The sequence below is a fragment of the Trachurus trachurus genome (assembly GCF_905171665.1).
Source record: "Trachurus trachurus genome assembly, chromosome: 23".
Lineage (NCBI taxonomy): Eukaryota > Metazoa > Chordata > Actinopteri > Carangiformes > Carangidae > Trachurus > Trachurus trachurus.
In genome coordinates this window covers 2,466,237-2,492,263 of record NC_139912.1, presented here as the reverse complement: position 1 = coordinate 2,492,263, position 26,027 = coordinate 2,466,237, and the positions used below count along the sequence as shown (strand labels likewise).

The window sequence follows — 26,027 nt, the reverse complement described above, 5'->3', positions numbered from 1 at the left end:
GATTGAAGCAGAGCAGATTTTTTTAAATTGCCCATTTATTCGGCTGTGGCGGTACACCTAAGTGTTCCCACAACCGATCCACCGACCACTTGTGCGCCGATCTGTGGAGAGTGATCCAAACTGATCACGGATCAACTGTAATCCGTTGCACCACCGTTAGCCAGTGTCTTCGTGTGACCAATGTTGTCTGGCCTGTCCTGAGCGGGTTTTGAACCCGGGTCTCCTGCACCACGGGCGACGATGCTAACCGTTTCGCCAAGAGGTCAATGACCACTTGGCAAGTGGATTAGGATGTCTTTTATGGGTGAGTTTAACTTCAGTACCGCTAACCGCCACGCGCTGTCACCTCTCCTTACTGGTACCTTGTGACTGTGGCTATACCCGCGGACCTCCGTTACACTCTTGTCTGATGGATTCATTTGCATAAAGTTGAATCGAGGTAAACTTTTGGACACGCCGCGACTGCTCAAACGGCCGCGCCGCCTTCCCAAAATGCTTTGCGGGGGCCTCAGCTACAGATTGACGCATTCCAACGAGGATACGCGTTGTGGCAGACGCAATAATCTCCAGTGGATCTAGCTTCTTCTGGAGCTTTCAGCTTCCTCTCATGGTCTTCCCTCCAGAGTCCGACCACCGGTCTTTGATGACGGACGTTAAACAGCCTCTTTGATCGTTCTCCAACCAAAGCAACGACCGAGCTCATGAAGGTCCGTCCATTTCCTGCCGTTGTCTGCGATCAACCAATCGATCAAAGAAACATTAAAATCTAATTTAAATGTTGTTGTTGAGAGTCGACTTCCAACATCTGTACAGTTGTGGTTTCATGGATGTAAACAGGCAGGTAGTTTTTCTTTTATCGCGCGGCCACGTTCAGATCTGTTGGACAATTATTTCTCATCACGGTGGAAATGAAATCTCAGATACAGATACAGATCGTTTCCCTCAGAAGATCATGAATCAAGCAGCTGGATCGAGACTCTTCATCTCCGTCACTTTCTGTTTCTCTGGAATCGACGGGAAAAACATATTTTTCCTGAAGAGATGTTTGGTTTTCTTGGCGTCGCTTGGAATCAGCTTTATAACTGGGAACACTTAGACCGGACACGGTTACGTCAAAGCCCGGGGTGTGTCAGTTAAACAGCCGTGGAAGAAATTAAGAGACCGCTCTCAGAAATGTTTCTAAAGAAGCATCTCTACACGACAGCACTCAGTCCATTCAACTTTGTTATTTTAAACCAACACAAACACCTTTGTTTTAATGAGACACTAACATTGACATTATCCCACCAAAATTTGACTTATAAACTCTTCCCAAGTTCAAATATTCAGCAACCCTTTAATTTACAGGCCGTTAATTACATAGAAATGCCAAGAAATAACAATTAATTGCGTAGTAATGTCAAGAAATGGCCTAGAAATAACGGCCAGTTTCATAGTAATGTCATGTTAATCTTCTACACATGCTTTTCATGCTTGGAAGTTTTTTGGGAAAGGCCAATTTTTTTCTCCACCAAGTCCTCTGCAATTGTCAATGACAATCAGTTATTTCTGGGCTGTTTCTACACAATCAATCCTTATTTCTTGGCGATATTTCTCAACATTACTATGAAACTGACCGTTATTTCTCTACATTATCACGTAAATAATGGCCTGTAAATTAAAGGGTTAGTGTAGTTTCTTCTAACATCCACATGTTGCTGTTTTTCATGCTTTGGTTTTTTCTCCACCAAGTACTTTGCAATTGACTGTTTCTATTTCTATGCAATCAATTGTTATTTCTTGGCGATATTCCTCAACATTACTATGAAATTGACCATTATTTCCAGACATTATGATACAATTAATTGTTATTTCTTGGCTATTCCTTGACATTATCACGTAATTAACGGCCTGTAAATTAAAGGGTTACTGAACATTCATGTTGTGTTGTTTTGGGATGAATATGAATATAGATAGATAGATAGATAGATAGATAGATAGATAGATAGATAGATAGATAGATAGATAGATAGATAGATAGATAGATAGATAGATAGATAGATAGATAGATTTATATTCTTTGTTATTTTGACCCGTCATTTTCTGCCAATAAATGCTATAAATTACAATATTTTTATTCCATTTTTGGGAGAAATGTTTTCCGTAGTTTATAGAAAGTTTTTGGGAAAGGCCAGAATTTTTCTCCACCAAGTCCTCTGCAACTGTCAATGACAATAAATTATTTCTGGGATATTTCTACACAATCAATCCTTATTTCTTGGCGATATTTCTCAACATTACTATGAAATTGACTGTTATTTCTGGGTTATTTCTAGACATTATCACGTAAATAATGGCCTGTAAATTAAATTGTTACTGTAGTTTCTTCTAACATCCACATGTTGCTGCTTTTCATGCTTTGATTTTCTATGCAATCGATCGTTATTTCTTGGCTATTTCTCAACATTACTATGAAATTGACCATTATTTCTAGACATTATGACACAATTAATTGTTATTTCTTTGCTATTCCTTGACATTATCACGTACTTAACGGCCTGTAAATTAAAGGGTTACCAAATATTCATGTTGTATTGTTTAGGAATGAATATGAACATGTTTTCTTTGCATTATTATTATTCAAGGTCTGAAAAGACTTTTTTTTGTCATTTTCTGCCAATAAATGTTCTAAATTACAATATTTTTATTTCAAATTTGGGAGAAATGTTGTCAGTAGTTTATAGAATAAAACAAAACTGTTACTTTCACTCAAACACAAACCTATAAAAAGTAAAAGCAGAGAAACTCATCATTTTGAAGTGGTCTCCATTTTTTTCTGCGGCTGTTTAATAATGGGAAGAACAACAACCCTCAGTAAAGTCTCAGCGGGATATGTGGGAATGCTGACACCTCTGCACTGGAAACAGGCTGGTTTGTTTCTCCAAGACAAATGTCAGTCAAACTCAAACTTTATTTGAACTGGGGCTGACGGACAGGCCGATGGAGGACGTTAAAGATTTTTTCTCCTCGGCCGTTTGGTGTTTTTAAAGCTTTAAAGGTTTTGAGGGTTTCCTGTTCACCACCATGTTCGTCACTTACTGGAACCAGGAAACCAGAAGTCGGGCAGAAGGTGAAGGCCGGGTGGGCGACACACTGACGTCGGTTATGTGTGTGTGTGTGTGTCTGTGTGTGTGTGTGTGTGTTCCTGTACGTCGGAGCTGAGCCGGTTGTATTAATTTGTTCTGTTCTGTTTTCATTTCCGTTTTCTCCGTCTGTCTCTGTTTGTGTTTGTAGTTTCAGATGAACATGAGGCCCCGGTGTGGTTTATTATTGCTGATCATGCAGGTACACACACACACACACACACACACACACACACACACACACACACACACACACACATGAATAGTGATTATGATTAGCATACAGCCAGGCCCACACACAGAGCCGGTCCAACACACACACACACAGAAGTATTTCCAAATGAAGGCAGTGTGTGTTTGTATGTTTAAACCTGCCGTTCTGGTTGACTGAGAAAACAGAAACATTTCTATACACACACACGCACACACACACACACATACACACACACATTCCTCAGATTATACACACACACACACACACACACACACACACACACACACCAACATAAACACACACAGGTTAATCTGCTCTGACTCCAGTTAATATCCACAAAGTCTCTGTGAAAGAGCCGATCACATGTTCACGGCTGCAGAAACACACACACACACACACACACACACACACACACACACACACACACACACACACACACACACACACACACACACACACACACACACACACACACACACACACACACACACACAGGTAACTGGACCTCATTGGTTCTGTGTAATGTAACTGATACCTAATACTCCATTACATGTAACTGACAGACACAGCAACAAGTCACATGACCAGTTACAGTCTCAGGTGTTTATTCATGAGAACAATACGTTTTTTTCTGATCATATCAAATGATTACGGCGGAGTATTAGGGCCGCATTGAGAAAAAAATTAAGTCATAACATTACGAGAATAAAATTGTACATTTCCTATGAGAAAAAAGTCATAACATTACGAGAATAAAGCATAGACTGTAAAAAGAATGGACGTAGCGTCCGTGACGTCACCCATTGGTTTTGGGGAGTCATTTTTGTGACTCCAACATGGCGGCCTGAACAGCGCCATGTTGGATTGGCCGGCCGAGAACCCGCCCACTGGCCTCGAAGCAGCTGTCCACGGAGCTGCTCGGACCTGTCACTCAACGTTTCCGCGCCCTAATTGGCCAGAGTTTTAACCTAATAACAGTAAAACGGTAGAGTAAAAAAAAAATTCACCCCCCTCAGAGTGTGTGCGGGGGTAGAAACTATCGATTGAGACCAAAAAACGTTCTGACACCAGGCTTTTAACATGTTTATTGAGGATGTAAAATCTGCGATTTTAACATGGGGGTCTATGGGGAATGCTGCTTTCTGACACCAGCCCCCAGAGGAAGAAGAGGGGATTGCAGTTTTTTGAACGCGGAAGTGAAGAAGCTTCACTTCTCAGACCCACAACTGCCCCCTTGGAATAAAGTCATAAATTTACGAGAATAAAGTCGTAAATTTACGAGAATAAAGTTGTAAATTCACGACAAAGTTTGTGATTTTTTTATTTGTCAATGTGGCCCTAATACTCCGCCGTAAATGATCAAAACAGTGTTTTTAAAGTGGTATTAATTTATTAAGTTGTAGAGTAAGGCCGATAAACTGGACCCAGTGTTTTGTTTGTCTCCTCTGGGCTACCGTAGAAACATGTTGATATAAAAGAGCTCATTCTACTCTGATGAAACACAATGCTTCTTCATTACAGGTGATTTTACACTATTGATTATAGAATATTGATCGATCCCTCTGGTCCTTTAATGTTATTTATAGACATATAAATATAAATATATATATGATCTGAACTCTGTGTCGTCTCTTCACCCTTCACCCTGACCCCGACTCAACCCTGACTGCTGCGACTCCACCCCAACACACACACACACACACACACACACACACACACACACACACACACACACACACACACACACACACAGACAGAGAAACTCACAGCGTCTCCAAACTGTGGAGTCCGTGGAAGCAGTTCGTTCCCATGGAAACGATCCTATTGTTGTTGAGATGCCTGTGGAGAGAGAGAGAGAGACTGATGGACTAATGAAGCAGACAAAGACTGTGTGTGTGTGTGTGTGTGTGTGTGTGTGTGTGTGTGTGTGTGTGTGTGTGTGTGTGTGTGTGTGTGTGTGTGTGTGTGTGTGTGTGTGTGTGTGTGTGTGTGTGTGTCTTTCTGAAAGGGGCCCCGGGGCCTCTCAAGAACTTTTTTTTTTTCTTTTGGTAATTTCATGCAAATTAGCTTCAAGCCGATTGGACAAAGGAAATGACAGCAGACTTCAATGCTGCCGCCGCGCTGAATGCCATCACACACACACACACACACACACACACACACACACACACACACACACACACACACACACACACACACACACACACACACACACACACACACACACACACACACACACACACACACACACACACACACACACACAGAGCAGAGTTTTGCATGTTGTTAAGGAGCTAATAGCGACGGACAGAGACAGTCACTACGGTTCAACTTAATGCGACACACTAACAGGCAAAAACATTGATTTTTTTACGGATCAATTTTGAGATTTCTGGCTATTTTGCTTCTTTAACATGTCTCCTTTCAGAAAAGTGGAAAGAAAAATCTACATTAAAGGTTTTTTTTGTTTGTTTTTTTAATTAATTTACTTAATTTTGACTTTTTCATCTGTAAATTTCTCCTAAATTCACCAGAAGTTATTTTGACCCATGTCATGTCAGGTGTCGTTGTAAAGCTCTCTCTCTCTTGAACAATGATCTAGGCTCCAAAAAATGGTAATTTCTTCTGTATCAGCAACAAATCGTAAAAGAATGATTTACATTAACAATCTATGGAATTTTACAGTACAAATCTTTAAAGGCCGTTTTCTCAAAATGAGAATTTTCCTCAAATCTCCACTTCAGCAGCACTTACAGACACCAAACCTTCCAGTTTGATCCCTTTCTATATCCTGAAGGTTTTTACAGAGGGGATTGTTAATATATCATTCACAGCCTCATTCATACAACATTTTATTACCAAAAACATGACGAAATTTAGATTTTTTTAGGGCTGGTGACAGTATTTTCTCATTTACAGAGAGATAAAAAGAGATATCCAAAATCCTCCTCTGTAAAACTTCTGACTCTAATATGTCAACAAAATAAAACAAGAATTTTGAAAGTAGCTTCATCCGTTGTTCAGATTTCTGTTCTGGAAATGTATGCAAATTAGCGCATATTTAATTAGATATTGCCTCATTTACATATTTAAACATAAAATTTGACAAAACTTGTAATACAAAAAATATTTGTCTTAATGTGAGTGATAAACTTGGGAAGTTTCATGGTGATACCTGTTGATGGACATTGATGGGATATAAATGGAAACACACTTCTCATGTCTCTTATTTTGAAGGGCCGGGTTGTAATAAAATAGAAAGTGAAAAGAAAAATTTATCCTTATTGCTTTTTTTTTTTTTTTTTTTTTTACTTATTTATGTATTTTCATTCATATTATGTGTTTTCTATCCATTTTTTTTTATTTTGGTTGTGGAAACAAATACTGAAAAAACAGTCCGTACAGCACCACCAGGCGGCCCAGCTGGCTGAAGGCGTGGTCGGGGACGTGGCTGATGTGGTTGAGGGCGAGCGTCATGGCCTGCAGCGCCGGCAGCTCGCTCAGCGCCGCCACCGGCACCGACGCCAGAGAGTTGTCGTCCAACCAGAGGTGACGCAGCGACCGCAGGCCGGAGAAACAACCAATGGGAACGCTGGAGATGTGATTGGCATCCAGACGCCTGCACAGAGAGAGAGAGAGAGAAATATAAACATCATCAGAGTTAATGAACCAATAAAATCTGATTATTAAAGACACTTCTCTATTTTTACACACTTTTAAAGGGATAGTTCAACATTTTGGCAAATTGGCCCATTGCCATAATCCCTATAGTCATAGCAGTAGGTTCGTTACCTTTAATTGTCGGTGCAAGCTGTTTTTAGAACGGCGGAGCAGAGCTGTGAGCTGCTCAGAGCTACGCTACGGAGGCTCATTATGGGATTTCTTGGTTTCCCTCATCATCAAACTCATCAAATACACAATCCAACAACTCCACAACGCTCTGGTGGACAAGTTGTGAGCTGCACATTCACCACACTATGAGATAATAACACAACGTTACCACACAGAGTTGTTTTAGAGGGAAATTCATGCAAAACCACTGATGCACGTTGCCTTCAGGGACAGTTTTTCATCATCAGTCTCTGCATTTCCCTCTAAAACAACTCTGTGTGGTAACGTTGTGTTATTATCTCATAGCGTGGTGAATGTGCAGCTCACAACTTGTCCACCAGAGCGTTGTGGAGTTGTTGGATTGTGTATTTGATGAGTTTGATGAGGGAAACCAAAGAAATCCCATAATGAGCCTCCGTAGCGTAGCTCTGAGCAGCTCACGGCTCTGCTCCGCCGTTCTAAAAAACAGCTTGCACCGACAATTAAAGGTAACAAACCTACTGCTGTGACTATAGGGATTATGGCAATGGGCCGATTTGACAAAATGTTGAACTATCCCTTTCAGAGCGGGTGGTGTATTTGAAAGAGAGTTGATTTTCTACGGCGTAAAATAACCGATTTACAAACAGAAACATATCGAGGCCCTTGACTATTTCCTGTCCTCATTGCTCCTTTATGGCATTAAATATTTCAACACATAAAATATAAATGATGTGGAGCTTTTAATGTTGCCTCTTAGTAACAGTAAACCTCAGCTGAACGTTGGAGCTGCTCTGAGCTTCACTTCACTTTGAAGCCGTTGAAGAGGAACATTAGAGGCCGAGTGTGCGACGGCCCAGAGGGATGATGGGTAGGCAGCTCGAGCACCACTCCAGCAGCCAATGAGCTCTCAGGAGAAGAAAAGGAGGTATTTTAATGAGCACAGACTTATTGCTGAGAGGATTGTGTGTGTGTGTGTGTGTGTGTGTGTAAGACGATTTCCTCTGTTGTTTCCTCTCCACTGTTGGAAAATCATTTCAGTTTCGATATTTTATTTTATTTTTCCAGATTGTTGTGTTTTTTTTTACGAGACCACAGGACCGACAGCAGAAAACAAACTGTCACCACTGATTTCTGTCACTTTTATTTCTTTTCGTGTTCGTGTCAAGATGTTAAAAATATCTCTGAGTGGACTCAGACTCCCAGACCAGACAGAAACAAAACAAAACTAAACAAAATAAATAAAACACAGCTTCCTCCTTGGCCCTTCAAAGTAAAAGCCTGTCACTCGTAACAATCGCCTAAAACTAAAACGCTTTATTCCTGCGGAGAAAAGTGCAACACATCTCTGACCTTTAACTCTGTAATTATTATTTAAATGTTGATTAATGAGAAAGAAGAATAAGAGATTCATGTTCTCCAGGTTTTAGTCTGTTTCATTGCATCATTAAAGGACAATTCCGGGCAAATTCAACTCAGGGCTGTATGTTCCTAACATTTTAGGTCTAAAAGAAGGAATCTGAAGATTTTCAGTTTAATTGCTCGCTTAATTTTGCGGTAGTTGTGTCTGTCCCCGCATCGCCACGGCAACGATGAATGGGAGCGGATTGAAGTTCTGCTGCTTAGGCTGTTTCCATCCCTCAAAGCCACAGACAGCGTCAGATGGAGACTCAAACATGCAGCCAGAAGTTTATTTACTTCAAACAAGTCAAGAGTTGATATTCCTGTGTTTATGACACAAACGGGAGCTTCCGACTGCATTACTTGTTCAGTCCACAATCACTTACAACAGGTTGCAATTGATTATTCCCAAAATTCAGACTGAGCTAGGGAGGTCTGCCTTCTCAGTTTATGCCCCACACATCTGGAATAATCTACAACTAACTCTTAAATTAAACTCACTTGTCCCATTCAATCACTTCAAATCATTAATTAATAATTCCCTGTCTTCCGTTTGTAATTGTTTCCTCTGATCTCTTCTGTTCTGTCCTTTACTGTATTTCATTGTGTATATCTGTTCTGTATTTTGTTTGTTTTGCTTTGTACTCTCGTCTGCACTGTAAATGAGGCTTGCCTCAGTGTACTAACGAGTTTAAATAAAGGTAACTAAACTACTAAACTAAACGTAAACACACCGAGCGCGTCAGCTTGGGTCTCGACCCCGCCAGACTTTGAATTAGATCTAGTTTTACGAACATGTCGGCTTGTTTGCTTGGAGAATAATGGAATGAAAAGTGGAAAAATGCAATGCTGAGGTCAAAGGTCCCCTAAAGGTCACCAGAGGTCAGACACCAAAGTGGTTCCACATCTGAAATCAAACCTTGGGGTCTGTACAGTAGATGAAATGCTGAAAGGTTCACGCTTTAGTCAGATATGAGCTTATCTGCTGCACTACAGTACAGACCAGCAGTATGGAGGTATGTGGATGTTTCATAGTGTGTGTTTTGGACCAATCAAAAGTGAACTCTATCCACCGTCATTATATGAAAACCCTAAAGAGTTTTGATGACTCTGAAAGTTCTCCAAACCCTTCCTTGGCATGGTGAGGAGATGATTGGGTGAATTGTCGATTTTGGGTGAAGTATCCCTTTAATAACAACATTCACCTGGTTCCTCCTTCAGGTTTTCATGTTGTTCAGTTTAAACGTGTGTGTTCTGCAACAATACGTCCTCTGTTCACAGAGAGAAGGATGAGAGAGAGAGAGACCTTAGACGTCTCCATTCTTATACCCTTATCTACACACACACACACACACACACACACACACACACACACACACACACACACACACACACACACACACACACACACACACACACACACGCAGGTACAGTTTCAGTATAATTACTGTGTGTTTTCAGGCTGAGAGAACACAGTGTCTGGGCTACATACGTTAATGTACCGAGAGAGACGGAAGATTCCTGTCCACCACAGTGTAAAACCAGATAAAAGGATGAGTGTGTGTGTTTCTGTGTGTGTGTGTGTGTGTGTGTGTGTGTGTGTGTGTGTGTGTGTGTGTGTGTGTGTGTGTGTGTGTCTCTCTCACAGCGACTGCAGGTTGTGCAGGTTGTTGAAGGCCTCGGCAGGAACCGACCTCAGCTGGTTGTTCTGCAGCATCCTGGAAACAACATGGAGGAGATCAGCTGATCAACACAAACTGTTTTTGTTTTTGCTGCAAAAACACATAATTTCTCTATTGTCAGTGTCTACTATGTTTTTATTTTATTATTTTATTTTAAATGTTTTTTATTCCTGTCTATATTCTGAAGGTTTTTACAGAGGGGATTGTTGATATATCATTCACAGCCTCATTTATACAACATTTTATTACTAAAAACAGGGCGAAATTTAGATTTTATAAGGCTGGTGACAGTATTTTCTCATTTACCGAGTGATAAAAAGAGATATCCAAAATCCTCTTCTGTAAACACTAAAGACTCTAATATGTCAATAAAATAAAACAAGAATTTTGAAAGTAGAGACTTTATCCATTGTTCAGATTTCGGTTCTGGAAATGTATATGCAAATTAGCACATATTTCATTAGATATTGCCTCATTTACATATTTAAACATAAAATTTGACAAAACTTGTAGTACAAAAAATATTTGTCTTAATGTGAGTGATAAACTTGGGAAGTTTCATGGTGATACCTGTTGATGGACATTCATGGACAATGGGATATAAATGGAAACACACTTCTCATGTCTTTTATTTTGAAGGGCCGGGTTGTAATAAAATAGAAAGTGAAAAGAAAAGTTTATCCTTAGTGTTTTTTTTAAAACTTATTTATTTATTTTCATTCTTATTACTTGTTTTCTATCCATTTTTTTATTTTGGTTCTGGAAACAAATATTGAAAAAACAAATCATCATTATTTTGTCTTTCTAGTTTTGGTTTTATTTTGAAAACACATGAACGAATGACACACAGATTGCAGCGCTATGATAAACTTCTATGTTTTGAAAATGTGCAATAAATAAAAAAGTGGGTTCGATGTTTGAAAAATAAAATCCACAGACTGATGAAAACTGTCAAACTGTCACAGATCAACAAGTTTCACTTCACCGTAGCAACAGCAGCTGTAGCGATGATGTCATCATGGGTGTGTAACTTACAGCACTTTGAGGTTGTAGAGGCCGGAGAACGCTCCTCTGGGGATGAACCACAGATCGTTTCCCGCCAAACGGCTGAGACAGAGAGAGAATAAACAATCGATCGATCAATAAGTCAGATAAATATCAATAATCATTAAAGGGATACGCCAACATTTTTTTTTTTACGTGTCTTGCCTCACTCCCGAGTCCATGACCAGCAGATAGACACCATCCTTTCGACTGTGCGTGCAGTAACAAGGGAGATAGAGCCGTATCGCCCGTAATTAGCTTAGCTCAAACACTGGAAGTGTATGGGTAGTGTTAGCCTGCCTCCTACCTGAGCCGAAGCTGGTTTCATTTTAGCTCTAAACTCTGTAAATATATCACTTTATCCACATTTCAAACATGTTTAGGTGAGAAAGTAGCCGTTTAGATCAGCAGTGTGTCATTAATTTGTCTAAATACCAGCTGTTTACTATTCTGTTTGGACGAATTTGGCGCTACTCAAGCTAGCCGTTGTGACCAACGCACTTCCGGTTACTTTCACAAAATAAAACACCCGTTGCCCTTTACATACAGAAAACCATGACGATAGAATTTGTGCTTTTACTTTGAAACAGGAAGCTAACCTACCCTCGATGTAGCTAGCTTGAACCAAAATAAACCGCCTTTGCTTGAACCCTCCGTTTTGACCGATCTCGTCCCGTTAGCGGCATTTGACCGCTCAAGATGCCTTACCGGAGAGTTTTGTCAGCTCTGAGACGAAGATCGTCCCGCCGGTTTCCCTTTAGAGTTGCTGAAGAGTTTCTCTGATGACTTTAGGTGGAGGCAGGCTAACACTACCCATACACTTCCAGCGTTTGAGCTAAGCTAATTAGCGACTTTAGGTAGGAGGCAGGCTAACACTACCTATACACTTCCAGCGTTTGCGCTAAGCTAATTAGCGACTTTAGGTGGAGACAGGCTAACACTACCTATACACTTCCAGTGTTTGAGCTAAGCTAATTACGGCGATACGGCTCTATCTCCCTTGTTACTGCACGCACAGTCGAAAGGATGGTGTCTATCTGCTGCTCATGGACTCGGGAGTGAGGCAAGACACGTAAAAAAAAAAATGTTGGCGTATCCCTTTAACATCTGATTGTTTTCTAATCGGTTGTGTATCAATAACATTTAAACGTCGTCCTGTGAACCTGATGTTATTAAACACCGTCCTGCAGCTCTCTCCGTGTGTGTGTGCATGTCTGTCGAGGCCACGCAGAGTTCAGCCAGTACCCAGCATGCACCTCTCTCGCGGTGTCCTATCGCCGTAGTGACGCTTCTCGCGCCGCGGTGACAAATATCACACACACGTAGATAGAAAACACACATGGCAGCAGCAGCAGCGGAGCAGAACAGCATCAGAGTCATGTTCAGGTCTCTGTGAGGTCAGCTGTTCTCACACACACACACACACACACACACACACTGAACGGTCTTCACATCTGTCAATCAACAGATCACTACAGACCATAATAATCAAACATATTGATCTGTTATTGAAAACAGTGGTCGTCACAGTTTGATCAAACACAACTTCATCTGCAACAACTTCCCTCAACAACAGAACATCGACTCTCTGGGTTTGTAGCTGTTGAACTATCCCTTTAATGTGTGTTTGTTTAAACGTCTGTGGTTTTAATTCATGTTTTGATCATTGAGACGTTTTAAAGACACATTTCTGTTTTTACTTGACACAGACGAATAAAGAATTGATCTAAAACACTTTTTGACACAAGGCTGATGTTATATTCCCACAGTCCATTTGTAATTCATCTTTTTATTTATAGCTGATCTGGAACAAGGCTGTCGGAGCTGTCGGAGCTGTCGGGCCCCCTGGGGCCTCGGGGCCTCGGGGTCACTCAGTACGTTTACATGCTCTAAAAACTAAAAACTAATGACATCTCTGGATGACAACTGAGGAAACATCATAAAACCACATGGATTTCAACCCCAGGAGCCTGAAAACTACTGATTTATTTGTCAATTCTCACATTTTGAGGCTGGAAGGCAAAACAACATGTTACGCCCGAACGCCGAAGCGCTGCGAATAGCCGCGGAACGGAGCCCACTTCCTTTCGGCGCCCTTGTTAATCAACAGTACATGTAGTTCAGACAAAGACGCGAAGCGCCGCGATCCTCCGCGTTTCGGCGTCGGGTCTATTTTGTGCGCGAGCCGCGAGCGATAGCGTCAATTCTGGCAGGAAGTCACACAAAGTAACACGAGAGAATCCAGTCAATTTTCAAAATAAAATACAGAGATTGACAAATATCAGAGTCCAAAGTGTGTACGTTTGTGTTTATTAATCTAAACAGAGTGCGAGAGAGGAACACACACACACCTACACACATACACATAGGCTACACACATACACACACACACAGCTGAGGGGCGGACGCGCTTGTCGACCGGCGCGGAGAAATTGGCGTCTGGTGTGAACAGGAGGGCCGCGGCTCGTGTGCGATTTTCGTGGCGCGGCGCTTCGGCGGCCGGTGTGAACCCGGTGTAAAAGAGCCTCAATAAGTGATATTTCCATGATATGTCCAACATAACGCTGGTGAGCCGCGTCGAGTCCGGGCTTCAACAACCGCGGGTCTGGTCTGGTCCGGTCCGGTCTTAAAGCAGAAGTAAGGTGAATGTTTGTGTTAATATAAGTCTTAAATAGTTGTATCTTCCGACAGCAATCACTTCTATAGAGTGTTTGGTCTGAAACACGGGTCTGTCAGTCACTCTGCTCTGCTCTGAGCCGAAGAGAAAACTTTCCTTGTATCCTACAGTTTTTATCCAATGAGGAGAGAGAACGGCATAAAGGGGCAGTCCTCTCTGTGTGTGCAGCCAAGGGATGCGCGTGAATGTGGTGACGTAGGGACGAGGGCGGGGACTGCTAACTCCATCTGCTGACAGGAAGTTAGACAAAACCACCGGATCGCTTACTTCTGATTTAACTTTCAGGCTCGTTGAGAACTCCATGAATCAAAACATCCTGCGACTGATCACAGGTCAGATCAGTGGTTGTTAGAGGGCAGAGCTTTGGGTGTGTGTGTGTGTGTGTGTGTGTGTGTGTGTGTGTGTGTGGACTCACAGCTCCTCCAGGAAATGCAGGTTGGACAAAGCTCCACTGGACAACACAGTCAGATTGTTCATACTCAGGTCACTGCAGAGGGAGAGAGAGAGAGAGAAGTGGTTGTTAATGTCTCTCTACCTTCACTTCATTCACTGCAACACAAACTGAAACAGTCACCAACCAATCAATCAATATAATGATCAATATAATGATCCGTCATAATAAAATACAGTGAAATAAATCAACATCTGGAATGAAACGAGTGATTTTCTTTTCTCCACATGAATCATAATAAACGACTTCCTGCTTCATTACAAACACAAACACTGAAGCAACGACTCATGAATTATTAAAGACGCACAACAAGGTCATAAAACGGCCACAGACACACACACACACACACACTACACACACACACACTACACATATAAAAACATTTAGCTTCACAAAGCGTCTACTCAGGACTCAGGTAGCACACACACACACACACACACACACGCTCCAACACACACACACACAGACACACACAGGACTTCACGCCTCCTTCAAAGAGCTGGTGAAAGGAACGAGTCAACACACACACCTGAGTGAGAAACAAGACGGGAGTGGAAGTTACTGGAAAGAGAGAAAGCAAGAAAAGGATGAATGAAAGAGAGAGAGAAAGAACGGATAAATGAATGAATGAGTCAGGTTTCCTCCTCGAACATTTGTAGATCACAAACACACACAGCAGCTCAAACCCTGCAGCATTTTAAATCATTTTTAACGACAATAACCCTTTATCCTGTTATTTGTATAGCTTTTATTTGCATTTACCTTATTTTACCGATTGGTTTTATTGTTTTAACTCTTATGGTTTTTATCCTTGTTGTAGCAGCAGCTCCCAGTGAGATGTTCTTCCGTGTTTACATCAAACATCCAATGGTTTAAACCAGGGGTGTCAAACATGCGGCTCGTGGGCCAGAACCGGCCCTGCAGAGGGTCCAATCTAGCCCTCAGGATGAATTTGTCAAGTGTGAAAATTTGAAATTGCACATATTTTTATCAAGAAATTTCAAGTGGTTCATAATATGTTTTGTAAAAGGATAGTTCAGTAACTGTAAACATCTTATTAATGTATTAAAACAGGGGAACATTTTAATTTTTTAAATATATTTAAAGGTTATTATGCTATTATTTTACTGGTCCGGCCCACTTCTGATTAAATTGTGCTGTTCGTGGCCCCTAAACTAAATTGAGTTTGACATCCCTGGTTTAAACTTTACAACGACCAACGAACATCTCACAGCAAATCTCGCGCATGTGCACAATCATCAACACAGCCACTGGGAGCTACTGCTACAACAAGGATAAAAACAGAGATCACATTAATTTATTCAGAACAACTTTTCCATGTGGCGGCTTCAGGACACTTGGGTCAGTACAGACGAGCAGTATGGAGGTATCTGGATGTTTCATAGTGTGTGTTTTGGACCAATCAAAAGTGAACTCTGTCCACCGCCATTATATGAAAACCGGACCGGTATTTGAAGAAATCCCATAATGAGCCTCCGTAGCGTAGCTCTGAGCAGCTCACGGCTCTGCTCTGCCGTTCTAAAAATAGCTTGCACCGACAATTAAAGGTAACGAACCTACTGCTATGACTATAGGGATTATGGCAATGGGCCAAGTTGACAAAAATGTTGAACTATCCCTTTTAACTTGTTAGAAAGACATTAGAAAAGTAATTTACTGCAAAAAACAAGCGTTAAATCTACGTCTTTTGAATCTTCTCAGTATTTATATCTGAAATAATAAGCCGTCTTTGTGTAGCTGTTGATATAGAGAACAGACCCTCAGTGTCTGAAAACACACACACACACACACAGATATATTTTTTGAGTGTTAGTTAATAAATGAAGTGAATGAAGACGGCTTTCAAGCACGAGTGTGTGTGTGTGTGTGTGTGTGTGTGTGTGTGTGTGTGTGTGTGTGTGTCTCTGTGTGTGTTAGAGCAGTAAAAGCCAATCAGCCGTAACACTGTTGGTCTGGTCACAGTAAAGGAGCCTTCTGCTAAAAAAAAATCAGTCCAAACACACAAACCTCCTCTGTGTGACCGGGGCTACCTGTCGACAATGTTGTAAACCCACACACACACACACACACACACACACACACACACACACACACACACACACACACACACACACATTAACAGGCTTTATGGCGTGTTGAGAAAGTTCCTTAACAACCAGTATATTCAGGCAGCAGACGACACACCCTCCTCCCTCTGTGTGTGTGTGTGTGTGTGTGTGTGTGTGTGTGTGTGTGTGTGTGTGGCAGACAGAGACAGCCTGTCTCGGCCCTCTCAGACCGGAGCCTCCTGAGTGGAGAGACGCTCTCTGTCGATGGTTATCAGGCTCAGAGCAGAAAGTCGAGCGGCTCAGATAAGGAGGAGAAAGGAGAAGAGGGACGACGTCATGTCCCCCGTCCCCTCCCGGCCAATCACAGCCACCGATGTCAACCTTGTTTTGACTTGGAGACGAGTGAAATTTAAAAATAACACGAAAAAAACAAACAGATTTCAGGTTTCAAAGCCGCCGGTTAGTTCATCCCAACAAAACACGAGCAGAGATTTATCTGTTGAGATCAGATCAGATGTGAAAACGTTATGTAGCGTCTCATTAATGTTGATGTTTGGCTTCGTCAGCGCGGAGTTGATGACATCACACAGGAAGCTCCGAGGTGGTGACTTAATAGTTATCACACAAAACAACAAGATAGCAAACCTCAGAGAGACTGTTTGTTGTTGTTGTAAGTTAGGGCAAATAAGAGTAGGGCATCTTCACTTTCCAGGAGTTTACAATTGACTCTAGCCATGTTTACACAGGTTACATGCTGTCATTCCGACATCCCAACATTTAGACATCCCACTATTCCGACATGCGAACGTCCCAAGGCTTTCAATATAAGGAAATGTGCGTTACTCAACAGGTGAGTCCCTTCTTTAAAGCAGAAGTAAGGTGAATGTTTGTGTTAATATAAGTCTTAAATAGTTGTATCTTCCGACAGCAATCACTTCTATAGAGTGTTTGGTCTGAAACACGGGTCTGTCAGTCACTCTGCTCTGCTCTGAGCCCAGGAGAAAACTTTCCTTGTATCCTACAGTTTTTATCCAATGAGGAGAGAGAACGGCATGCAGGGCTGTGTGTGCAGCCAAGGGACGCCGTGAATGTGGCGACGTAGGGACGAGGACTGTTATGGTGCGTTCAAGGAAACTCGTAACTCGTGTTTTTCCAACCCGTGAAGTCGTACCAGTTCGATCTGGTACGAGTTCACGGGTCGGAAGTTACGAGTGGCCGTTATAGTGACTTTAATGTAAAAAGAGAAAAAATCCGCACACCATGAGCTCCCTTCAGAAAAATTTAATAGCGTGACGTTTCGAGCAAAACAATGCTCTTTTTCAAACTGCTGTAAGCAGCCAAGGGATGTGCCTGAATGTGGCGACGTAGGGACGAGGACTGTTATGGTGCATTCAAGGCAACTCGTGTTTTTCCGACCTGTGAAGTCGTACCAGTTCGATCTGGTACGAGTTCACGGGTCAGAAGTTACGAGTGGCCGTTATAGTGACTTTCACAGGTAAAACAGGTCGGAGAAACACGAGTGGGTTGCCTGGAACGCTACAAAGTCGTAAGTTGTGACTTGAAGCTGTAATTTACGGTTTCAAAAGCCTGCCTGGAACGCAGCATTAGCCGAAACGACCGGATCGCTTACTTCTGCTTTAACCAACTCCTTTCTTCATTGCCTAAACCCAACCAGTGCAAAGTCTTTTGGGGGTTGTCAGTACTTTATCGAATAAAACAAAAGGGGTTTATTTTACTCTAACACATACCTATAGTACGTAAAACCAGAGAAACGTGTCATTTTGGGAGGGGGGGTTAGTGGTTACTGTTTTTGTTCATAATACATCAGAATATTATGAAAAAAATGTCCATCACAATCTCACAGAACAGACTGACAACTGTAGAATATGTGTTTGATACAAACAACAGTTAAAACACAAAGAAAATATAAAATTCACAGTAACATAACTGAGAAAAAAAACCCAATGAACTCTACAGTCGGATATATCATCTAATTTTTCTCTGTGTGGTGTGTTTATATTTACTTCAGCTCTGAGATGTGGGACATTACTGAACTCAGACAGTGTAATGGTGATGAGTATTATGATGATGATGGTGGTGATGATGATGATGGTGGTATTGTCGTGCTTTAACAATAAAGGATTATCCAGCCCTGATTACCCTGCTGGTCTGACGTCACATGACTTCATACAATAGTCACATATAACAATGTTGTATCACTATTTGTATTGTATTATTCACCTCTTCTCCCTGGTACTTTCCCTGCTGCAGCTTTTATTTTGAAACGTCTGGATTCACCTGGTTAAGCTCAGAGTTTCCCTGTAAATACACTGAGTCTTTGTTGCTCCTTCAGAGAGCTGTTTAGGACAAACTGAGAGAGAAACTCAACACTGATGTAAAATTACACTTGAAGACCAGTGTTTTTGGACTGATAGAATAAAAATATCTACCAGAAAACATTTAAAAAATATCTCAAAATCTGTTATGTGTTAGTTTTTTCAGATTGACGTTGAAGTATTTTGTTTATAAAACACGAAATGTACCAGAAAACACAATTACAATAGTTTCAACATGGAACTTTTTTGCAAAGTAAAAACATAAATAAAAAAAAAAGATATAATATTTTAAATTCTGAGGTTGTTATATTTCTCAAAAAATCCAAGAAATCAAAAACAAAAGAAAAAGTTAATTTTTCTACTCATAACAACACATAGTCAGACGTTTACAATATCAAACTTTTTAACACAGTGTATAAACTTTCTGCTGAAAAGCCTTTTCCCGTCAGGATGATGTGAGGAACCATTTTATTGAACAACTTCAGATCTTTTTCCGTGTGAACTGAGGAATAAAAGAGGTGTGTCTGAAGAACAAGGAGGACAGAGGGATGAAAGAAAAGACGAATACATTAACCATGTTTTATGTTTTTTCCCTTCTCTGTAATGAGTTAGATGAAGCAGTGTGTGTGTGTGTGTGTGTGTCAGTCAGTCTGTGTGTGTGTGTTGTCTTTTTCCCGTCTCCTCGGCCTCGCACTGATGGATATCAGACGATTATTCAAATGTCCGTGGCCACAGAAAGACAAACTCTGAAGAAAGAGAGAAAAGAGAGTTGTGTAGTTTGGGAGGCGTAATGTGACAGCGAGGCCTCTCTCTGTTTTTGTCTTCTTTCTTTCTCTCTTTCTCTCTGTCTTTCTTTCAGTGTTTCAGGGGCGGGTCAGCGGGGGCCCCCAGTCCCCAACCCCCCCAACCCCCCCCAACCCCCCCCGGGGCCCGAGAACGCAGGGGGTTTAGTCCCCGATCGGTCCCGTCAGAAAAAGATACGTGAGGAAAAAAAACAACAACAGCTTCTAGAGATCAGAGAGAGTCAGAGTCATGTTGGTTCATCAGAGGAAGAAACTTCAATCTGAAGAGAGTTTAAAGGTGTACAGAAAAGAAAATAGAATTTAAGCCCACTCTGGGTCCTAAAATTAATGTAATAACTCATCTTTCAGACGTTGTAGGCCAAACTTTGTGCAAAATTCTATTTTTTGATTAAATCTGGGATGAAAGTGTGGTATTTTTTTCACATTGGATAATGCAGGTGCACGGATTATACGTCACGTTGCTCACGATTCATCAGCCACTGATATTGGATCTGTAATCCGTCAATCACACACCGAGCTCGGTCTCGCCCCAAGCTTTGAATATCCCGCCCGCTCGATAACGACCAATCAAATTCGTTTTCCTTACTCGGGTAAACTCGTGTTGCAGCTCGTGACAACTCGGCGCGACAAACAGGACAAACGGCCATTTCTGTACACCTTTAAAGAGGAACTCTGCAGGATCTGCATTTTTGACCCCTACATCGTTGTCCTGATGCAAAAAACGCGACTAAAATTGATGCAGGCAAACCGGAGTTACACCATGGCTACCCGGCGCTAGCGATAGCGACAACGCTAAAGTATGGGGGCAATTCTTTCAACCACAACAAACACTCAGAAAACAATCAGATATCTCTGGTACATGACTGGAATCCTTAGAGACACCACTGAACTCATATAGTGTAGAGTAGCCTACGTAATCACTCACCTCAGATAGCCGAACTCCGCCGTTTATTTTAGAGTTCAAATTTAAATACTCAATATCTCAATATCTGCTTTATCTATTTCTATATCTAATCCATCTGGGAGAGTAGAGTAAACTTTAAAGACTCAGAGTCTCTGTAGTGATTCATCAAAAAATCTGAATCTATTTTCTGCATCTTTTGCATCTGGTTTTGTAGAGGAACCTTATTCTGAAAAGACTTGGTTTACAAACTGTAATAAATCATTTATTAATACTTAATAGATCAGTAATAAAAAAGTAAAGCTTCACCTCTAAACTCCATATCACTAGTTATTATCGTCTATATGTTTGATACGAATGATTAATGATTCATCAACATATGGAGACTCTGCATCTTCTCTCTCTCTCTGTGTGTGTGTGTGTGTGTGTGTGTGTGTGTGTGTGTGTGTGTGTGTGTGTGTGTGTGTGTGTGTGTTGGACCGTGGTGTGTGTGTGTGTGTAGCAGCAGCTCAACGACAGCTGAACTGATCTGAACCGTGACGAAGCCTCACACTGTCTAACGACCACACACACACACACACACACACACACACACATCCTGAGCAGGTAGATGGACGACACACACACACACACACACACACACACACACACACACACACACACACACGAGAGGGCGTGAGAGAGGTCAGGTAAACAACAGGAGGCTCACCTGTCTGTCTCTCTTTCTACCTACCTGTCTCTCTTTTTACCTGTCTATCTCTCTTTCTACCAGCCTGTCTCTTTCTATCTCTCTTTCTACCTGCCTGTCTCTTTCTCTACCTGTCTGTCTCTTTCTACCTTTCTGTCTTTCTACCTGTCTGTCTCTTTCTACCTTTCTGTCTTTCTACCTGTCTGTCTCTTCCTACCTTTCTGTCTTTCTACCTGTCTGTCTCTTTCTACCTCTCTTTCTACCTGTCTGTCTCTTTCTACCTTTCTGTCTTTCTACCTGTCTGTCTCTTTCTACCTTTCTGTCTTTCTACCTGTCTGTCTCTTTCTACCTTTCTGTCTTTCTACCTGTCTGTCTCTTTCTACCTCTCTTTCTACCTGTCTGTCTCTTTCTACCTCTCTTTCTCTACCTCTATTTCTCTACCTTTCTGTCTTTCTACCTGTCTGTCTCTCTGTCTACCTTTCTGTCTTTCTACCTGTCTGTCTCTTTCTACCTGTCTGTCTCTTTCTACCTCTCTTTCTACCTGTCTGTCTCTTTCTCTACCTTTCTGTCTTTCTACCTGTCTTTCTCTTTCTACCTCTCTTTCTCTACCTTTCTGTTTTTCTACCTGTCTGTCTCTTTCTATCTCTCTTTCTACCTATCTGTCTCTTTCTCTACCTTTCTTTCTTTCTACCTTTCTGTCTTTCTACCTGTCTGTCTCTTTCTACCTGTCTGTCTCTTTCTCTACCTTTCTGTCTTTCTACCTGTCTTTCTCTTTCTATCTCTCTTTCTCTACCTTTCTGTTTTTCTACCTTTCTGTCTCTTTCTATCTCTCTGTCTACCTATCTGTCTCTCTTTCTACCTTTCTGTCTTTCTACCTGTCTGTCTCTTTCTACCTGTCTGTCTCTTTCTACCTCTCTTTCTACCTGTCTGTCTCTTTCTCTACCTTTCTGTCTTTCTACCTGTCTTTCTCTTTCTACCTCTCTTTCTCTACCTTTCTGTTTTTCTACCTGTCTGTCTCTTTCTATCTCTCTTTCTACCTATCTGTCTCTTTCTCTACCTTTCTTTCTTTCTACCTTTCTGTCTTTCTACCTGTCTGTCTCTTTCTACCTGTCTGTCTCTTTCTCTACCTTTCTGTCTTTCTACCTGTCTTTCTCTTTCTATCTCTCTTTCTCTACCTTTCTGTTTTTCTACCTTTCTGTCTCTTTCTATCTCTCTGTCTACCTATCTGTCTCTCTTTCTACCTTTCTGTCTTTCTACCTGTCTGTCTCTTTCTACCTCTCTTTCTACCTATCTGTCTCTCTTTCTACCTGTTTCTTTCTACCTGTCTGTCTCTTTCTACCTGTCTGTCTCTTTCTGTCTCTCTTTCTACCTTTCTGTCTTTCTACCTGTCTGTCTCTTTCTACCTCTCTTTCTACCTATCTGTCTCTCTTTCTACCTGTTTCTTTCTACCTGTCTGTCTCTTTCTACCTGTCTGTCTCTTTCTGTCTCTCTTTCTACCTGTGTCTTTCTTTCTACCCGTCTGTCTCTCTTTCTACCTGTCTGTCTCTTTCTACCTGTCTGTCTCTTTCTGTCTCTCTTTCTACCTGTGTCTTTCTTTCTACCCGTCTGTCTCTCTTTCTACCTGTCTGTCTCTTTCTATCTCTCTTTCTACCTGTCTCTCTCCTACATCCCAGATCTATAAAACCAGGTTTCTCTGATCAAACGAACATTTAGTCTAAAAACCAGATTCTCTCTCTAAAAACGCTCGGTTCGTTTCAGATGCCGAGGACGTCGTCCATCGTCCGTCCAACATGGCCGCCGCCAAAAGTGGGCGTGGCCGAACCGTCCTTCACACGTTTTCCATCAGTTCATTCATCATGGAGCGGCTAAATGCATTCCTGTGCTGCCGCTGTCAGTCAGGGGCAGAATAGAGACTTACAGACCCATTCAGGGCTCAGACAGCGCTGCTTAGGCATGCAGCTAGTGTACACACACACACACACACACACACACAGACAGACACACAAAGGCATTGACAGATGGCAGCATTCAGACTGACGGCGGTCAAACAGACGGACGGACAGAAGCGGATTGTAAACTGTGGACTCTCCCTGTTTTCTGTCCATCTCTCCCATCAGCTACTGTTTAGTTTTCTCAACGTTTCTCACAACGAAGCAGAAAAACGCACGTTCACACATCCACCGAACGAACACGCAACACAAAGTCAAACAAACAACACAAAGTACAAACTGAACCGAATCTGGCAGCTGAATCTCACGCCGAGCGGATGGATACGCTGTCAAGAAATAGTCCCGTCTCTTCTGTTTGTTTAGAGTTCAAACAATAAAAAGTATTTTTAGACGTGAACGGCGGCTCAGCAGTTTCTCCTCTTCTGCCTCCGGCTTCATGCTGAAGTTATAATCCCACATGTGTTGCCGTGTGTGATGGGCACCGTTTATTTTTCTTGCTTCCTGTATTTATCCAGGGAAGTTTAACTGGAAGAACCTGGCTGCCGGAGTGGGAATCAAACCCGGTGGCGACTTTCACCCACCACCGCCGCTCACAGTCGCTTTGAAGGTTTACGAGCAAAAAAAACAAAACAACGAGTCGCCAGCGTAAAATAATCAAACTTTTATTTCTTTTTCCTTTTTCCGACAGTCTGTACGACTTCCCACAGGTCTGATGTAGAGCTGCAACGATTAACTGAACAATAATCGACTATTAAAGGGACATTGTGTAACTTCTCCTGTTATCTATTCATGAAAATCGATTATTTGGTTCAAAAGTCTGTTTTTCATTCATCAATAATTACCCCCATCAACAAACTGAAGTGTTCCGGTAAGCTCTGAATTAGCCGTTCATATCATTCAGATATACAGTGGCTTGTTTATGCCGTTACGTGCAGCGGCTGTCGTCCGTCTGCCATCTGCCCAATTTCAGGTGAATGCAGCATGAAAGATACGATTTGAGTTGCTTGCGATATACAACCGCAACGCTAGATGGGAGGAATTCCTACACAATGGACCTTTAAATTAATCGTCAACTATTTTGATAATCTAATAATCAGTTTGAGTCGTTTTTAAAGAAAAAAAAAGTGCAAATTCTCTGATTTCAGCTTCTTAAATGTGAATATTTCTGGTTTCTTTGTTCCTTTATGACAATAAACTGAGTCTCTTTGGTTTGTGGACAAAACAAGACATTTGAGGACGATGTCTGGTGGTTTGAGAAACACTGCTCAACATTTTTCAAATTTTTTTTAACATTTTATTGACCAAACAACTAATCGATGAATCGTTTTAGATGAATCGATAATGAGAATAATCGTTAATCTTTGTTGTTGTTACCGACAGGTGAGTGAGCAACACCTGCTGCTTAACGAGCTGAACACATCATCAAAACATGACCAATGTGCGGTGCATTTGTGACGAGGAGATGATGGGATGAAGCTCTGCTCAACACACACACACACACACACACACACACACACACACACACACACACACACACACACACACACACACACACACACAGAAACACACGCACACACAGAAAGTCCTTGATGTTTTGCTGGATTCAATTCCTGATTGGAGCTTTAATAAAGACACAAAGAACCTTTGATCGACTGTCGCTGTGTGTGTGTGTGTGTGTGTGTGTGTGTGTGTCCATCTGCCTGTCTTAGACAAACTGTAAGGAAAGTGCTTTCATTGACACACACTCACACACACACACACATACACATTCATACATGCACGCACGCACACACACACACATACACACACACTCAGAGCTATTCTGAATAGAAGAAGGTTTTCTTTAATGAGAGTGAAACTTAAATCCTGGACATTGTGCTGCTTTTAGACCACAGCCAAGATGGGCAGGTTCTCCGTCCACACACACACACACACACACACACACACACACACACACACACACACACACACACACACACACACACACACACACACACACACACACACACACACACACACACACACTGAGAGTGTACAGTGATGTAATGGTTTTGCCAGAGCTGAAACATGTCTTGTGTGGAGGCTGCATGGTCACCTGCTGTGAGGTGAAATGGATTTGAATTCATTTCAGTGTTTCGCTCTAACAGGAGTTTAAACTCGGGCCACAGTCGCCCACTCAAGTAGAAACACTGAAACTTCACTGACACAGTTGTTAAAGGACCATAACAAAGTTTTTTTTTGTCTGGATGTCCTTCAGTGGGAATAACAAACTGTTCAGGACCAGTTTTTTTTTTTCTTTTTAAAAAGCACATCTTCAGTTTATAGAAGACTTAACGGGCTCATTTGCAGACAGGTGGACCTCACAAACATTTAATTATAAAAGTAGAACATTGTCTCTCATGTTTTAATTTGATTTGATTAAGATGTGAATGACTAATTTCTTTCTTTCTTTCTTTTTTTAAGCTTGATTTTACGAGCCTCTTGGTAAATCTGTTTTCTGACCTTGGATCAACTTCAGGCCTCGTTAAAAAACAAAAAAGACAAAAAAACAAAAAGACACAGTTCAGCAGATGATATTATTGAGTCCAGTCCACACCAGTAAATATCCTGAAGAAAACAATCTGAGCTGCAGAAGTATTATCTTTGGAACATCTTTAATAACTAAAAACGTTCTTGAAATTTGTGAATCATCTGAAAAACACCTGGACTCATGTTGAGTAAAACTTGTCCATCATCATGATCCTTAAAGAACTTCTCCAACCTCACCACTGGACCATTTCTAATGAGCCCCAGAATGATCTCAAACCTGGATCAACACTGAAGCTTGTGACATTTGTTCAAGTCCACCTGAGCTGCTGAAACTGGACTCTCTTATGGTTA

General features: G+C 41.5%; 1 protein-coding gene across 1 annotated transcript in view; it reads right to left on the bottom strand.

Moving 5' to 3' along the window:
• LOC311006494 (leucine-rich repeat-containing G-protein coupled receptor 5-like) overlaps positions 1–14,437 on the bottom strand; it is a gene marked incomplete at its 3' end in the record, with an annotated part of 35,911 nt that extends 21,474 nt beyond the window's left edge. The window contains exons 1-5 of the mRNA XM_083999342.1: positions 14,366–14,437; positions 11,265–11,336; positions 10,194–10,265; positions 6,740–6,955; positions 5,104–5,175 (exon numbers count right to left, since the gene is read on the bottom strand). Of these exons, the coding sequence (XP_083855468.1) occupies positions 5,104–5,175; positions 6,740–6,955; positions 10,194–10,265; positions 11,265–11,336; positions 14,366–14,427 (494 nt within the window). The 5' untranslated portion in view covers positions 14,428–14,437. The remainder of the gene's footprint in view (positions 1–5,103; positions 5,176–6,739; positions 6,956–10,193; positions 10,266–11,264; positions 11,337–14,365) is intronic.
• Positions 14,438–26,027: the final 11,590 nt, after the last annotated feature.